General features: G+C 44.9%; 1 protein-coding gene across 2 annotated transcripts in view; it reads left to right on the top strand.

Annotated features, from left to right (window-relative positions):
- Positions 1 to 10,526: 10,526 nt before the first annotated feature.
- Positions 10,527 to 18,374, top strand: part of PRIM2 (DNA primase subunit 2) — a 119,777-nt gene continuing 111,929 nt past the window's right edge. The window contains exons 1-4 of one of the 2 annotated variants that reach the window (XM_060235369.1): positions 10,527 to 10,695; positions 10,984 to 11,087; positions 11,448 to 11,527; positions 15,619 to 15,739. In XM_060235369.1, the coding sequence (XP_060091352.1) occupies positions 10,539 to 10,695; positions 10,984 to 11,087; positions 11,448 to 11,527; positions 15,619 to 15,739 (462 nt within the window). In that variant the 5' untranslated portion in view covers positions 10,527 to 10,538. The remainder of the gene's footprint in view (positions 10,696 to 10,983; positions 11,088 to 11,447; positions 11,528 to 15,618; positions 15,740 to 18,374) is intronic. The other variant, XM_060235370.1, reaches the window with a different exon arrangement.

Consider the following 18,374-nt stretch of genomic DNA (forward strand, 5'->3'; position numbering starts at 1 on the left):
TATAGTATATGGTGTATATGAAAATTGGGATAGATGGGGAAATATTTGTTTCCACTTGTTTCTCTCTCCCTCTTTATGATGTAGCTGCAATTATAATTTTTATATTAGAAATTGTAATAAGGAATGTGAAGCATCTATAAATTGCATTGGATAACAAGATGGCGACGAGGCAGGAGCTCTGGTAGGGCTCCTGTAACTGAAACTACTACGCCTAGCACATGCCTGCAATTGCAGTTTTCAAAGGGTGGACCTAGTAATATGTTGCTAGGGGAAGGTGCAGGGCAAAATTTAAGAACTTGGTGGGCTCCTACTCCCCAAAGAGACAAAAGAAACATCGTTCACCATATTGGCAAGTTGGGCCTGGCGCCAATGTGGAGGGCCGCCATGACCACAGCCTGGAGTGCGGGTGAGGCCGGGCGGAGCCGAGTGGTGAGCAGGGCCGAGTGGGGCTGTGTGGTGAGTGGAGCATCGGGCACCGGCGGGGTCGGACGCCGGAGAGCATGGCTGGCTGTGGGACATCGGAGAGGAGACACTGGTGGCGGCTGGACTGCCAGGCAAGGCACCAGGGAGGCAGCAGAAAGCACCCGGGCAGCCGTGGAAGCAGCGCTTCTATCCACTGCAATTCAATCAGTGCTTCCTCTGGCGGGGGCGGTCGGCTGTTGCTGTGGCTCTGACTCTGGCTGGGAATACTACAAACAGCCGTCTGGGTGCCAGCTGCGAGCAGAGCTAGCAGAACTTCTGGAGTCCTTGTTTGCATGGTGCAAGGGGGGCCTTCACCCCCACCAGGTCTGCCAAGCTCAGAGGGGTCAACGGGCCAAAGACTTTGCTTGAAAGGACGAAGAACTGGAAACCTCACTTTGCACCTCGCTTGCACAACCGCACTTTGGAGAACTGGGGACCCTGCTTTGCACAATCGCACTTTGAGACTATTCTGCACAACATCTGCACTATAGAGGCACAGCAGCACTTTATCTTGACATAACACCTACCTCCGAACTGCTAATTTATAATGATTGAATTTAACTGCTAATTTGATGAATTGTTTTGGTTAACTAATTTATAGATTAATTTATTGATGAACTGATTGGCTTCCAGATAGAATATAATATTTTTGGCAAATTAATTAAGGGTGATTTATTGTTGGGGAGGGTTTTTATAATTAATAATGCCATTAGAATTAATTTAAGTATTTTAGCTAATTAATTTAAAAAGGAGATTATGGATTGAGCTTAATTGGTTGATTAACTTTTAGAATTGGTAAATTGGTAAATTAAGGGAAATTGGATTGGCAAGGACGGAGAGGTTTGGGGAGTTAATTAATTCCAGGGTGTGAGTTGTGCTTTCTACATTGGTTGAGGCTGAAGTAGAGACCAGTGGGAGATGACCGGCCTGGGGATTCCGGTACTTCTGGGGAGGTGAAGGTATGATGTGGGAACAGACATCAATATAAGGGAAGGACGCTGAGACAAGGTGGTCCTTGGCCACCTTCCGGTCTGTGTCCCATCCTGACGGTGACAGGTAGTGGGGTCAGGCTGAATTACTCACCTCCGTCATTGGTGTTATGCAATGCCAGGTCCATAAATAATAAGACCTCGGTCCGCCGAGAGTTCTGCTCGAGCAGGATGTGGACCTGGCTTGCGTGACTGAGACCTGGGTGCGAGAGGGAGACATTGTGGCCCTCTCCCAAACGTTTCCGCCTGGTTACTTGGTCTTTCACCAATCACGGACTAGTGGCCGGGGGGGGGGGGGAGGAGTGGCTCTATTCATATGAGAGGCTTACTCCTTTAGGGTTCTCCCAGCCCCAAAGATCAATGGTATTGAATGTGCCGGTCTGGTATGGAATGTTGTGGAGGGGTTGGCAATATGGCTGGTGTACCATTCGCCTAACGCACCAGCCAGCGCCTTACCATCCCTGATCGAGGCCATAGCAGCCTGGGCATTGGAGTACCCAAGGCTTATGATCCTGGGTGACTTCAATGTCCATGCTGACTACGCAACCTCCAGTCAGGCAATGGACCAAGTGTCATCCATGGCAACACTGGGACTCTCCCAATTTGTTACATCGGCTGCTCACCAGGTGGGGCACATGTTAGATTTTATCTTTGCGGCCGGGGTTTTGGTGGACGATATTACTGCGGAGGCAGTGCCATGGTCGGACCACTTTGCCCTCAAGGCTTGCGTGGATATCCCACCCCAAGCCCGTTTGGGCGGTGAGCTTATTTTGGCTCGCCTGCAGAGCCTGATGGACCCTAAGGTTCCAAATGGCTCTACGGGATCCCTGGCCCCCTGGCGATTCTCTTGATGATCTGGTTGAGTTTTGGCACGGCCGGCTCTCCAGAGTTCAAGTTCAAGTTTATTTATATCCCGCCCTTCCCACCGAAGTGGCTCAGGGCGGCTCACAACACATAAAAAACTAACATAATTTGAATTTAAAACATCTTACATAATTAAAACAGTAGAATAATAAAACATATAAAACATATAACGGTGGTCTATCAGAATTACACTCAGCTTCCAATGCCACTTAATTACAAGCCAGCCGGAAGAGGGCTGTCTTACAAGCCCCACGGAACTGACCAAGGTCCCGCAGGGCCCTCACCTCTTCCGGCAGTTGGTTCCACCAGAAAGGAGCCATTATGGAGAAGGCCCTGTCCCTGGTGGATTGCAGGCAGGCCTCCTTTGGCCCGGGGATAACAAGCAGATTTTGAGATCCCGATCTCAGTAGTCTCTGGGGAACATGTGGGGAGAGACGGTCCCTAAGGTAGGCAGGTCCTACGCCATATAGGGCTTTAAAGGTAATAACCAGCACCTTGTACCGAACTCGGTATATTATTGGCAGCCAGTGCAGAGTCCGGAGCCCTGGCCGAATGTGCTCCCATCTTGGGAGCCCCAATAACAACCGGGCTGCAGCATTCTGCACTAACTGCAACTTCAGGGTTCGGCACAAGGGCAGCCCCATGTAGAGGGCATTACAGTAGTCCAACCTCGAGGTGACCGTTGTATGGATCACTATTGCTAGGTCGTCGCGCTCCAGGAAAGGAGCCAGCTGCCTCGCCCGCCTAAGATGAAAAAATGCGGATTTAGCAGTGGCTGCTATCTGAGCCTCCATCGTTAAGGAAGGCTCCAATAGTACCCCCAAACTCCTGACCTTGTGCGCCGCTGTCAATGGTGCACCGTCAAAAACTGGCAGGGGGATTTCCCCTCCCGGACCACGACGACCCAAGCAAAGGACCTCTGTCTTCACCGGATTTAGCGGATTTAGTCATTGATGAGATTGCACCTCAATGCCCTCTGCGCCCTCATGTTAAGCTGGCCCCGTGGTATACCCCGGAGTTGCGACAGCTGAAACGAGGGCTCAGACGGTTAGAGAGGCAATGGTGACGTACTCGAGATGAAGTGACTAGAACATCTTATAGAGAGTTTATGAGGTCCTATGAGATGGCAGTCAACGCCACAAAGAAGACTTACTTTGCGGCCAAGATTGTGTCTGCAAATTCGTGCCTGGCACAATTGTTTAGGACAATTCAGAATCTTACAACATTGCTGCAAGGCAGGCCAAATGCTAGGAAATTAGAGATAGGCTGTGAGGCTTTTGTGAAATTTTTTGCAGATAAGATATCGTCGCTCTGCCACGACCTTCCCACCACATTGAATACAGTATGTGAACTCACGTCCCCGTGCCTGTCTTCTGGTCCAGTCCTGGATCGCTTTGACACACTCAGCTTGGAGGAAGTTGACAGAATCTTCTCTACTGTACGCCCAACAGCTTGTGATCTGGACCTGTGCCCCTCCCGGCTAATTAAAGCTTGCCAGAGGGCGCTTAGGTGCCCTATATGGGACATCATAAATAGATCCCTCTTGGAGGGGTTCTTTCCAACGCCTCTTAAAGAGGCTGTGGTCCGCCTTCGCCTGAAAAAGGCTACATCAGATCTGGCCAAATTGGCACATTACCAGCCGGTCTCAAATTTGCCCTTTTTGGGCAAAATTATTGAGAGGGCAATAGCGTTACAGTTGCAGAGTTTTCTGGATGATGCTTACGTCCTAGATCCTCACCAGTCTGGCTTTCATCCGTATCATGGGACGGAGACAGTGCTGGTCGCCCTGGTGGATGACCTCCAGTGGCATCTGGATCGAGTTGGCTCAGAGGTGCTCGGCGGTTGTTGTAGAGCTGCTGATCTGTTTGTAAAATGTGTGCCCCTTTAAGGCTGTGCAGGAAACAGGAAGGGCTTCATTGGAAAGGGTCAGTAAGTTTCCATGGAGAACGGCCCCTCCCTTTCTTTTGCTTTCGTTTTCACAGCAAGGAAAGTTCTGCAGGAAGAAGATCTAGTAAGTATTTGTGTGTGAGAGAGAGGGAGGGGGCAGGGGATTCCCTGGTTTGGAGGCTCTCCCCCCCCCTTTAGAAAGCATGGGGGGGAGGGAAATGTCTACTGGGCACTCTATTATTTCCTATGGAGAACGATTCCCATAGGGAATAATAGGAAATTGATCTGTGGGTATTGGGGGCTCTGGGGGGCCTATTTTTTGAGTTAGAGGCACCAGATTTTTAGTATAGCATCTAGTGTCTCTCCCCAAAATACCCCCCAAGTTTCAAAACGATTGGACCAGAGGGTCCAATTCTATGAGCCCCAAAAGATGGTGCCCCTATCCTTAATTATTTCCTATGGAAGAAAGGCATTTTAAAAGGCGTGCTGTCCCTTTAAATGTGATGGCCAGAACTCCCTTGGAGTTCAATTATGCTTGTCACATCCTTGTTCCTGGCTCCACCCCCAATGTCTCCTGGCTCCACCCCCCAAAGTCCCCAGATTTTTCTTTAATTGGACTTGACAACCCTACTATGTCATCTAGTAGATATCAGTTGTAATTCCCAGATTTCCCTGCCTCATCTGAAAGTTGGCAACCTTGTTTCCTCCTCACCAGCATCTGCTTTTTCTTCCACTTTTCTCCAGCACAATCATAAGACTTAGAGCAAGGGTGTCAAATGTCCAGCCCATGGACCTGAACTGGCCCACTGAGGGCTTTAATCAGGTCCATGGGGCTCATTTCTCCTCCCACCCCCTCCTCATCCTTTGAAGCTCTAAGGCTAGGCTTTCCAATCCCCAGGTCCCAGTGGGGGATCCCCCATTTTGACAGGCTTCTCCCCGCCCCCAGCCAGCTGGCCGGCAGGGAAAGCCCCGCCCCCACAGTCATCCTGTAGTTTTAGAGCTCCTGCAGGTTTAGAAACCTGCAAACAGTTTTTAAAATGTGTGCCTTTAAGGCTGAGCAGGAAGCAGGAAACAGGAAGGGTTTCATAGGAAAGGATCAGTGACAGTTTCCTCAGAGAACGGCCCCTCCCTTTCTTTTGCTTTCGTTTTCAGAGCATGTAAAGTTCTGCAGGAACAAAACCGAGTAAGTATTTGTGTGTGTGAGAGAGGGAGGGGGCAGGGGATTTCCTGGTTTGGAGGCCCCCCCCTGCTTTAGAAAGTGTGAGGGGGGAGGGAAATGTCTACTGGGCACTCTATTATTCCCTATGGAGAACGATTCCCATAAGAAATAATGGGGAATTGATCCACGGGTATTGGGGGCTCTGGGGGGACTATTTTTTGAGGTAGAGGCACCAGATTTTTAGTATAGCATCTAGTGCCTCTCCCCAAAATACCCCCCAAGTTTCAAAACGATTGGACCAGGGGGTCCAATTCTATGAGCCCCAAAATATGGTGCCCCTATCCTTCATTATTTCCTATGGCATTTGAAAAGGTATGCTGCCCCTTTAAATGTGATGGCCAGAACTCCCTTGGAGTTCAATTATGCTTGTCACACCCTTGTTCCTGGCTCCACCCCCAAAGTCTCCTGGCTCTGCCCCCAAAGTCCCCAGATATTTCTTGAATTGGACTTGGCAACCCTATCTAAGGCTGCTGCAGTCACCTGCTCCTTCTGCCTTGTCTTTGCCAGCTATAGCAGGAAGTAAACCTGCAAGGTAAATGAGGAGTGGATTTTCCATTAAGATCTCTGTGCTGAGATAGGGCCCAGAGACCTTAATGGAAAATCCATGTTATGTTTTCTTTGCAATGTTGTCTGTGCTACAATGTTTTTCAATGGAGTGGAGATCAGGTTCACTTTTCAGCATTCCTATAGCCAGCTGAAGCTCATGCTTCCTAGAGTTGTGTCCTTGCAAATAAAGGGTTGCTGCTTTGAGCCAGCTTGTCCTTGCTCAATGGACCTGAGAACTGGTGCCTAGTGAGTACTCTAACCTGGAAACCCACAGCCAAAGATATTACATGAGAGCCATTGCCACTCTGAGTAGACTGGGGGAGGGGAAGAAGCTTGCAATGCCATTTTATTGTTTTCTAGGGTTGCCAGAAAGAAATATCTGGGGAATTTGGGAGTGGAGCCAGAAACAAGGGTGTAACAAGCACGTTTGAACTCTGAAGGGAGTTCTGGCCATCACATTTAAAGGAACTTTTACATGCCTTCCCTCCATTTGGAAATAATGAAGGATAGGGGCACCTTCTTTTAAGGCTCATAAAATTGGACCCCCTGGTCCAATCTTTTTGAAACTTCGGGGAGTGTTTTGAGGAAAGACACTGGATGGTATGCTGAAATTTGGTGCCTCTACCTCAAAAAAACAGCTTCCCAGAGCCCCCGATACCTATGGATCAATTCTCCATGGGAATCAGTCTCCATAGGGTATAATGGAGTGCCAAGCAGAAATTTCCCTCCACTCCTGGCTTTCTAATGACCTTGAAGTGGGGGGAGGGCCTCCAAACTGGGGGTTCCCCTGCCTCCAACTGGGGATTGGCAACCCTTTTCCCAGGCTGAGGATTTAATATTTTTAATTTCTGCTGTGATCCTTGAGCTTTTTCTTGATGTTTTATTTTTAAAATTGCATTGCCAAATCCCACCATTTCCACACCTTTTGATTTTAAACAAAATATTGCAAGTTTTAAGCATTTTTGTATTTCACGTTAAAACATAATATCTTTGTGTTTGTCTGTGTCATTTATATAAAGTTTATATCTGCACTACCTCACATTACATTTTATGACACACATTGCCTGACCCCACAAAGCCCCATTTGTGTCAGATCCGGCCCTCCTGACAAGTGACTTCGACACCCCTGGCTTAGAGACTGTTTAGGAATTGAAGGCATGTTAGAAAATGTGCAGAAGGGCCTCAGGCCTTTGTGGAAGAGAGGCTTCCCTGTGGCCTGCAGGCCACTCATTCTTCACCTTTAGGCAAAGAGGCATGACAGAATATGGTTGCCAGTCAGGCAGCCAGCCTCCAGGTGAGGCCTGGAGATGTCTCAGAATTATAACTGCTCTCCAGTTAACAGAGATCGGTTCTACTGGAGGAAATGAATAGCTTGTGGAAAGAGTTTCCGATTAGTAACTTCAAATCAAAGAATTAGACAAGTGAGAAATCATATAAACTAGGCTTTTTCCCATAGAGTAACCAGAGGAATCCACTAACCAGAGAAATATTCATGGTTGAGACAGCATAGAAAACAGCACAAGTGTGCATGCACACAAAAGCTTATACCATATGCCTTGAATAAAACTGTTGGTCTTAAAGGTGCCACTGGACTCAAACTTCATTCAAATGCTGAGACTAGAACAAACGTTTTTGAGATTATATGCCTATCTCTGGAAAATGATACAGTTGCTTGTAAAAGGAAGAGGAATTGCAGCAGAAGAGAGATTGAGAAGAGGAAAATATTTGAAAAGTTTCTATTGATTTTCTCTGTGTTGGTTAAAATGTAAACTGTTACTGATATGCTTTGCTGCTTCTCATAAACCAAAGCGAGTTAATTTGGTACCAACATTGCTCTTAATAGATTACTTGAAATTTTGTACTGGGATGTCGTCACTTTGCTGGTCCTGTGAGAGGTTCAACTCCCCCGCCCGATAACTGGAAAAAGGCACTTTACAAAATATAAAGTTTACATTCTTGTTGTAGAACAAAGCAGTAGACAAGTTTCAGCTTTAAGACCAACTAAATTTTATTCCGAATGCAAGCTTTCGTATGCTCCCTGAGCAGACTTCATTGTTCATTCTTGTAGGCTTGTCGTCAACAAGGCCAAATTCAACACAAGTCTTGTGGCATTTTAAAGACCTGTTATGGAATAAGCTTCTGGAAGCCGAACTCTGCTTTGCCAAGTGTACGCAATGTTATCCTCAGTTGCGTATTCATTCTTTGCCAGTTTTTATTTTCCCATCAGGTTCCTCCCCGCATATGGCAGCGCTTAAATACGCAACCGAAGTGAATGCTGTGCTCGCTTCTTTTTCTATCTCTATGGCAAGAACCACCAAATAGCCGGGGGAAGGGGGAATGAACCGCGCCAAGGTCTTTCTCCTCATTCTCCTGTCTCTTTTCAGTACTGTCTTAGTTTCTTTCTCTTTGGCGCTGCTCCCGTCCCGCCCACCCATAGATTAAGAAACAAAACGCTATTATTATGATTCGGAGAAGGAAAGCGACGTATTTCTATGGCAACCCCCAGAAGCCGGCAAAGGAAGCCGGAACTGACCTCATTGCGGAGTGTCGAAGCGATAGTCTGAGGAGGGCAGAGCAGGAAGTGACGAAGCATGCTGGTAGGAGGAGTAGAGCGCGCTGTGTTTGCGCGCGAAATTGGGTTCGGTGGTGTCCCGGCTGTGTGGTGCGCGAGTTGAAGGAGCTGGGATTCCCAGGTAGGACAGCGCTTTTCAGCCTTGGCAGGGGAGTCCTCTTAATCGGGAAAGGGGGGGGGGGCGGTTCCTCCTCCTCCTCCCTGGTGACCTGGGCTGTACATGGAGCAGGAAGAAGAGGGGATTGAATCCTAAGGGAGAGGAGCAGACTGAACCAGTTAAGTTACAAATGATGGGTAGCATTTTTGTCTACTCGCTTTATGGTAAAACAAACACAAAGCTTGCAAGTAATAATCTCCCTCGTGGCACTGAGGTGCTTATTTACACAATGTTCACACAGTGGGCATTTTAAACTTGTAAGAGAGCACTGAAAAATGGCATAACGTGTGAAGCTGCCATATACGAGACCTGTTCACATGTTATAGTGAGTGCAGGTATGTCCTGCGTATATATGCATGCATTTTATTTCTTAGTTGTAGGCTGTCTTTATCACTTAGGACACAAGGTGGAATACACAGAGAGAGCCAATACAATCAACAGGATGAGATGTTCAATAAACAATGTAATAGGATTAGGGTTTTTGAACCCACCAGGAACCTGAAAACAGAACTTAAGCAAAACCTATACTCTGAATCTGAAGAGTAGTCATGATCTCCTTTACCTCCCCCCCCCCCCAACAGACACCTGTGAGGTAGGTGGGGCTGAGAGAGCTCTTACAGCTGCTGCCCTTTCAAGGACAACAAGAGCTATGGCTGACCCAAGGCCATTCCAACAGCTGCAAGTGGAGGAGTTAACATGACACATTAACATGACACATTCAGTGATGCAGAAATTACGTAGTAGGATCCCACTTACAGCAAGCAACACATACTAGTATGGACCACAGCCCTTTATAATTTATCTAAGTGATTTTGTGGATTCTTTTGTAGAGTGCAATCTCATTGCTTGTGTAGAAAAGCCCTGTTAAATAACTAACTTTTGTGTAGTTTGTGGAAAGCCAGAAGTGGGAGCCTTTCTAATCTTTTCAGGCAGGCGGTGGCCATTCCATAGGTGAAGACCACAATGTAGGAGAAGATGATATTGGATTTATATCCCACCCTATACTCTGAATCTCAAGAGTGGTCACAATCTCCTTTACCTCCCCCCCCCCAACAGACACCTGTGAGGTAGGTGGGGCTGAGAGAGCTCTTACAGTTGCTGCCCTTTCAAGGACAACTCCTACGAGATCTATGGCTGACCAAGGGCATTCCAACAGCTGCAAGTGGAGAAGTGGGGAATCAAACCTGGTTCTCCCAGATAAGATTCCACTCACTTAACCACTACACCAGTAGGTATATGTATGGACAGTTGTTTGGATAGTTAGTTTGCCCATTTGCTGTTTGGCACTTGCAGAAAAACCTGTTCTGATGAGCAAAGCTGTTGTGGCAGTGCACAGGGGGAGAAGCAGTCTCACAGATACGTAACAAAGGCTGCATATAAATCCAATAAGAGCAACAAAGACTGGATTTGAATATAGACTCTGAGTTAGGGGTCACTAAACCATGGCTCAGGAGCCATTTGTGGCTCTTTCACACATATTGGGTGGCTCTCAAAGCCCCCACCACCCTGTTGGCTGGCTTGGAGAAGTCATTTGTCTCTACTCCAAGTCAAGACAGCCAGTGGCTTAGAGAATGCATTTAAACTTGCTTTCTTTCCACCACTCCCTCCCTTCCCATCTATTTGCTTGCCTTCCCTTCTTCCCTCAAACATCTGACATTTATGTCTTGCAGCTCTCAAACATCTGATGTTTATTCTATGTGGCTCTTATGTTAAGCAAGTTTGGCCACCCCTGCTATGAATCATGAATATTAATTTGACTAATGGCTGAATTACTGCTTCAACTTTGTGCTAATCTTGTGCTATGACCCTCTAATGTATCTCTTGTAGGCTTACTTGGAGAAAATGCAGTTTACTGGAAGAGGGAGACGAAAGTTTTCAAGGCTGGCAGGTGATGCACGAGGAGATCTGTATCCTCATAGCCTTCAATTCTACCTGCAACCTCCTACTGAAAATATCTCTCTAGTGGAATTTGAAAATTTTGCTGTTGATAGACTTAAATGTGAGTATCATGTTAGAGTAGGAATGAACACAAGTTTGTGCTCTCTGTCCTATATTTTGGTACAACCCTGTTTTGTGAAATTTTATTGTTCTTCAGTTGTTTTCACTGCAGTAGTCATACGGAAGAGATTTTTAGATATATTGACTCTTGTTTTTCCATAAAATTATCACTGTAACATTCTTTCTAGAGTCTAGTTTCCATTCATGCAGCATAATTTCATATGTGAGTTTGATAATCCGCTAACCCAATCCAGCACCATTGCTTACCTCTTGTTCTTGTGTTTTGCAGTGCTTAAATCAGTTGAAAATCTGGGTGTGAGTTATGTGAAAAATTCTTCAGAGTACAAAAGCAAACTGGAAACAGAACTTCGAAGACTTAAATTTCCATACAGAGTAAGGGCAATTAAAATATTTTAAGGCTCTGAATACAGATTTTGTGTTTCACATGTAGTTGAAATATCAGCTGGGTGAAAATGTTGTTCTGATGACACCTGTGGCACTCACAGAATCTTGCAGACAGAAAGTTGATGAGCTCCCCCCCCCCCCCGCCATAATTCTGTGAAATTTAGGATGGGTCGTAGATCAAGAAAGGGGACCTCGGTGATAGCTGTTGTATGCTTCTGATGTGTTCATTGGCCTTGGCATATATTTTTGATGCTGCTGCTAGACATTGCTGTGGCACCTCTTATGACCCCTCCCCCCTTCCTCCCCATGTATTGGTACATCAATAAATGCATGTATTTTTGTAATTAGGCACTGGTTGAAGATGATTATGAAGCAAGAAGAAAAGATCATATTTCTCATTTCATACTGCGTCTTGCCTACTGCCAATCGTATGTATCCTTCCTATTTAGCATGTAATGAGATGTACACATGCAAAAGTGATATATGGGTTTTAAAGTTTACATATTCATATATTTGGAACCATTTACTGAGCAACATTCTACAGCCTTTTAAGACAGAGGTTGTCAAGGAACAACTCTGTTTATGGCTCTAATTAGATTAGACCATCATTCCATGCAGTTACATGGGTCTCCACAGAGTTACCCAGAGCCTCCTGGAAACCAGCAGGATTCACTGATGTTAGGGGGCAGAGCATCTGAATTGGTCCATGTGATGCCCCTTTCCACTCACATGGAGTGTCTATCACCCTCAGCAACCCCTTTCTCTCAGGTTCAGGGTTATCATTAGAGCAGCTACCCTTGTCTCTTAAAATATACAGAGATCCATGTCCATTTCACACCTCTTTCATTCCCAGAGACATTTGCAGGCTGGGTAGCCAAGACCCGTTTAATAATAAGCCCTCGCTTACACAGAGCTTTTAGGGTTGAGGCTAAAACACTGTTCTAATTGCTTGCTGCCACCATTTATTTAGAAAAGTTATTAAACTTTTCTTTATGATATTAACAAAACACTGAGGAAAGAGGTGAACCATATCACTTCCACTGAAGTTGAGTGAGTCATAGAGACGATCTCACTCCAGTCTTTTCCACCTACACTGGATCCCAGTTTGCTTCCTGGCTCAATTTGGTGTGATAAAGGCCTGTATGACTTGGGGCCAGCATCCCTCCAGCACTGTCTACTCCCATATCAACCAAGCTGCTCATTCCAGTCATTTTTCAGGGTCCTGCTTCAGTGAGGCCAGGTGGATACCTACCTGAGAAAGGGACTTCTTGGTCGTGGTGCCCACACTCTGGAACTCTCTTATTAGGGAGATTTATCTGTCTTACCTTTGTCTTTTGTTAGCAAGTTAAGCAGTTTTAACATTCCTTCGTTAACAATAATTAGCCCTCCTCCTTCTTAGTTTATATGCTTTATTTTTTTCAAATGTATGTTTTAATCTGCATTTTGAACATTGGTTTATTTGCTGCCTTGTGGGATTCAGAGTTGGGTGGAAAGGCAGCATACAAATGCTTTAAATAATAAATCACTCCTGTGTAGAGATGCACACAGACCTCATAGGAAGGCTAGTGTTCCTGAAAACTACCATAGTGGCTTTAAAAAAATAATTCTGACATCTGTGTTTCTTAATTCATTATATTTTAATTCATTCTAGATGTGCTATTTTTGGTTCTTTATTCCTAGTGTCTCTGCAAATATAGATGCTTAAATTTTTAAAATAAATAGTTATAAATGTTTGAGGCAGTGTTCAAGTTGAAGTCAATGTAAGGAGTGATTTTTGAACTAAGGTGGCTGTGTTAAATAAAACTAAATACTTTCCCTCTGTTTAGTGGTTCAATAGTGCCACCAAGAGGCAAAAGCTTGCACTGTCAGTCTGTTCGCAAAATTTTTTCATTCAGAATTATTTTCTATTGCAGCGGGACATCATCATCAGGGAGGGACGGTGGCTCAGTGGTAGAGCATCTGCTTGGGAAGCAGAAGGTCCCAGGTTCAATCCCTGGCATCTCCAAAAAAGGGTCCAGGCAAATAGGTGTGAAAAACCTCAGCTTGAGACTCTGGAGAGCCGCTGCCAGTCTGAGAAGACAATACTGACTTTGATGGACCAAAGGTCTGATTCAGTATAAGGCAGCTTCATATGTTCATATGTTCATCTATTTTCTATGAAATGACAGACTATTTGCCCATGCATGAGTGATTAAGCTGTTTTTCTCATATTTACTGTATGTGTATATACTTGCCTTAAAACTAAAGTTGCAGTTCTATTCCCATGTATTATATAACATGTAAGGAAAATATGTAAAGGCTTTCCTAAAAATTTGCTGCATTTGGTACGTTCTGTAGGCGTTCTTTCAGTAAGTAGAACCAGTGAACTCTGTGAGTTAGTGGAAGAGATATTAGGATTAGACCCCAGTATAGGAATAAACTATCAGGTGCTTTAATATTGAAATCTTGTGTTAATGGTTTGGATCTGAGCAGAATAGAAAAGACAGAAAAACTGCAGTTCTATCATATGTTGAACTTTGCATTGGCATCTCAGTATAGTAAAATTTATTTTGTTATCCTAATCCATCATTAATTTTGCACTAGGAGGACTGAGCTGGCGGAAGATCTCCTAATATATGTTGACAGAAATTCTTGGCTTAGCAGTCACATTTCACTTCTGAACTTCAGTGATTGCAGATTGCTTACTAAGCTCTTCACTGTTCTGTTAGTTGTCTGGGTCTATGGCTTCTTCAGTCAACTGTATTGCTTGTTTGCTGCTTTAATCCATTAGAGGCTTTTCAGTGAGCCAGTCTGGTGTAGTGGTTAAGTGTGCGGACTCTTATCTGGGAGAACCTGGTTTGATTCCCCGCTACTTCACTTGCACCTGCTGGAATGGCCTTGGGTTTGCATAGCTATCGCAGAGGTTGTCCTTGAAAGGGCAGCTGCTGTGAAAGCCCTCTCAGCCCCACCCACCTCACAGGGTGTCTGTTGTAGGGGGAGAAGATAAAGGAGATTGTAAGCCGCTCTGAGTCTCTGATTCAGAGAGAAGGGCGGGGTATAAATCTGCTCTCCTCTGACAAGTTTTAAATGGAATTCATTAGGCCTGTGTTCTGAATCCCTTAGATCAGGATTTCCCAATGCCCATCAGTATTTCCTCTGGAGCCTGCTGAGCTCTTCAGAAGGTGGGCAGGGCCTTTGCAAAGCATGGTTTGTTATTGGCTACCTGTGTTCCAGTGGAAGAGTTTTCCACAGAGAAGTCTGTCACAAGAAGATCAGGGGGACTAATAAGCATCCAGATTTATGGTTCCATTCCAGGTTACTTTCTTTTTGTTCCCCCTTATTTATCCCCCTGCCAGTCTTTCTTTTGTTTCTGTTTATTCTCTTCTGCAATTCTTTTGCAAAGTGAGGAAGGCAATGTCACAATATTGCCCTAAGTCTGTGTGTTCTCACATGCATGTTGTGTGTTTGCTTGCATGCAAAAGCACGTTTGCTCTTCCTGCTCACCCCAAGATATAAAATGCAGCCTCTCAAGTAACCAATGCATTGGGGTACTCTGGCAAGGCTGCCTTTGAGTAAGTACAAAGAATAGAGCTGGTGGTTACTTTAGCTCCCCCTGTGTGTCAGCATCCTTAATGTGTAAGAGTGGTCTTTGGTGTGCGGGTGGGATTTCAAATGCAGTTTGCTTTTTTAAACAAGAAAGAAGCTTTATTACTAAAGATTAAACTGGAGCACATACATTGAAAATAGCTATTATAGCAGGAAAATACGTATCTAACAAAATAGAAGGAAAATACCAATCTGCGTTACAAGACACCCCCCCCACCTCCTTGCTGTCCTCCTGACAGAGGAGAACCCCAGTCATAGCATCTGAGTGAAGTGTTTGAACACAAAACAAAGGAAAACTTGTGCCTACCTAGGTAAAAACCTCCTATCCCCATATCCAGAGTTAGGAGTCCAGCCCCCCCTGGGAGATGCTCAGTACTCTGCTAATGAGGTCCTCTGGCACATAGCTCTTGTCCCTCTCTCCCTGTTCAAGTTTTATGATGCACATCCATCAAATCCCTTTTGGCAGGTAGGCACAAGTGGTCTGCTTTTCCCACTGAACCCAAATCTTTGTTTTTCTGACTCTCCCTTGAAAATAACTGTTACCACAAGTTCAGGGACCCTGATTATAATCTGCAGTACTGTGCTTGGCTATGCCTCTGTAGCAGCTAATTTGGGGCAGTTCTCCCCACCCCATCTCAAAATCCCAAAAGTGCCTGCAGGTTCAAAAAAGTGGAACAAACGTGGTTCTGAGAATAGAAATGTGTCAGTAAGCTGTTAATTTGTATTTAAACTTTTAATGATATCTAGATAACTGTGCTGTAGGTTAGATCTGAGGTGTATTTCTGATGACTAAGGAATGAATACAGGGACTCATTCAATGTGTAGAAGATTCCTTTGTAAACTTAAGGGTGCCTTCTGGATCCATCCCTGTGTATTTTAAATCACAATTGCTGAATTAAATGTGTTTGAATATGTGCTAAATGTTCTATTCTAGGGAGGACCTCAGACGGTGGTTTATCCAACAAGAAATGGACCTCTTCCGCTACAGATTCAATCAGTTAAATGACCAGTTGGTTGAAAAATTCCTTGAATATGTTAATTTAGCATATGATGCAGTAAGTACCTTGTACCTAAATGTTTTCATGCAGTATTTTTTTTTAATCTAGGATCTTTAACTATAGTATCTGACAACATAGAAGAGCTCAGGATGTGGCTGAATGGTTGAATGTGGCTGAATGAAGCTTGCAATTGTCTCCTCCCCACAATATAATTTCTGCTTCCTAATAATACTACATGTGAATAGAAACCAATTTTGGTCTGATGGATCTTAAATGTCCTAAATCTTACTGCCTCTGGTACCAAAAACAGCAAAGATGCAGGTTAGCAACATAAAGACAAGTCTTTTTGTTGTGAGAAAAGAAGTCTCTTCACACGTTTAGAGAAATACTGATCACCACTTTGGGTCAGGAAGCAATTTTTCACCAGGCCAGTTTGGCCAGGGATCCTGGAGGTTTTTAGCCATCTTTTGGGCATGGAACAGGAGTCGCTGGGTGTGTGTGTGGGGGAGGTCTTTGTGAATTTCCTGCATTTTGGTTAGACTAGATGGCCCTAGATGTCCCTTCCAGCTCTGTGATTCCAAGTATACTGCTATCAGAAAATGTGTCCAGATGTGTTACCCAATCAAGCTCCTGGCTTGGTTTTCCCAAAGAATGTTCTGCCTGTGAGGATATTAATTTTATGTTGCCTTGAGCAGGTCTTTAGAGAGGCAGAACATAAATTTTCTGAATAAATTTGGCTTGTGGAGACCTAAATGCCAAATTAGACCAAAGCAGGTAGAGCAGGGGTGGCCAACGGTAGCTCTCCAGATTTTTTTGCCTACAACTCCCATCAGCCCCAGCCATTGGCCATGGTGGCTGGGGCTGATGGGAGTTGTAGGCAAAAAACATCTGGAGAGCTACCATTGGCCACCCCTGAGGTAGAGCATTTTTTCTGTGAAACAATTTCTTGTTTTAGTCTGTCATCTTTTATTTCTTAGGTTATACCTTGCTTTAGGTTATAAAATACATACTGATAACCATTGTACTTTATTCAAAATTTATGATTGATTAGCTATGTTACCTCATGTGTCAATTGGGGTTTCAAGTTCTTACTGAAACATTAAATTGAGTTGTTTCTGGAGGACAATGAAACTCACAGCCCTCTTGGCTTTACTAGTTTTCCACACGATGGGCAGATAATGTTTAAGAGAAGTGACTAGACCAAGGGTAGCCAAACTTGTTTAATGTTAAGAGACACATAGAATAAATGTCAGATGTCTGAGAACTGCAAGACATGAACAAATATTACAAACATGTTTAATTTATTTAAAACCCTGACCAGCCCCATAAGTGGGCTCAGGACAGCTTACCACATAAAACCATCAAACAATAAAAAATAATAAAACAATTAATGGCAGCAACAGAAGATAACCAAAACCCATGCTTCATGTCAGGCAGAAATAGGTACCCCAAGAAACTCTAGTGCCCAAATAATACCCAGAACAAGCAAGGGCACTGGGAAAGGGGAGGCCAGAATGGTTGAACATCCCCTGCATCAACCAAAGACCTGGCGGAACAACTCTGTCTTACAGGCCCTACAGAACTGTGATAGGTCCTGCAGGGCCCTGATCTCAAGTGGGAGCATGTTCCACCAGGCCAATGGTCGAGACTAAGCAGATGTCCATCGGGCCATGGACCACCAGGAGGTGCAGATCGGTCAGAAGAGTGTAAAGCTCTTGGGCTCATATGGGGAGAGGCGGTTCTGCAGGTATGATGGTCCCAGGCTGCATAGGGCTTTGAAAGTCAAATCCATTATCTAGAACCAGATTCGGTATTCAATCAGCAGCCACTGCAGTAGGCACAACACTGGCTGAATGTGTGCCCACGCAGGCATTGCTATCAGTAGGTGTGCTAGTGCATTCTGCACTAGCTGCAATTTCCGGATCAGACTCAAGGGTAGCCACATGCAGAGCAAGTTACAGTAATACAGCCTGAAAGTACCCAGTGCATGATCACTGTAGCTATGTGCTATAGGGCAGGGGTGGCCAACGGTAGCTCTCCAGATGTTTTTTGCCTACAACTCCCATCAGCCCCAGCCAGCATGGCCAATGGCTGGGGCTGATGGGAGTTGCAGACAAAAAACATCTGGAGAGCTACCGTTGGCCACCCCTGACATAGAGGATCAGTTGCCTGATTATCTGAAGTTAATAAAAGGCTGATATAGCATATGAAGTGACCTGGGCCTTCATAGAAAGCAAGGAATCCAGCATCACCCCAAGACTCCTTACCCTCGACTGTGGCACCAGTGGTGCCCCACCAAGACCAGGAGCCTGATTCTCAATCCCAGACCCTTGTGACTCTAGTACAGAATCTCCATCTTTGTTGCATTGAACCTCAGCCAGCAGTGCTGCAACCATTTAACCACAGCTCCTAATGCTCTGTCCAGAATATCTGGGGTGGAGTATTAAAACTCTTAATACTTTCTTTGCTCAGAAAGGTAAAGTACATGTTATGCATTTTACAGCATGACTTAAACACACACACAAAGCTGGAAATAACAGTCCCCATAAGATCAGCATAGGGAAAGATTAGGAAATTATTTTTTTACACCAGTGGGAGAAGGAAACACATGTAAACATATAAATCACACACCACCATATGTATCCTTATGCATCCCTCTTTGTCTTGATACCAAGGTTAGTAAATACAGCTT

The sequence above is a fragment of the Heteronotia binoei genome, chromosome 1, assembly GCF_032191835.1.
Source record: "Heteronotia binoei isolate CCM8104 ecotype False Entrance Well chromosome 1, APGP_CSIRO_Hbin_v1, whole genome shotgun sequence".
NCBI lineage: Eukaryota > Metazoa > Chordata > Lepidosauria > Squamata > Gekkonidae > Heteronotia > Heteronotia binoei.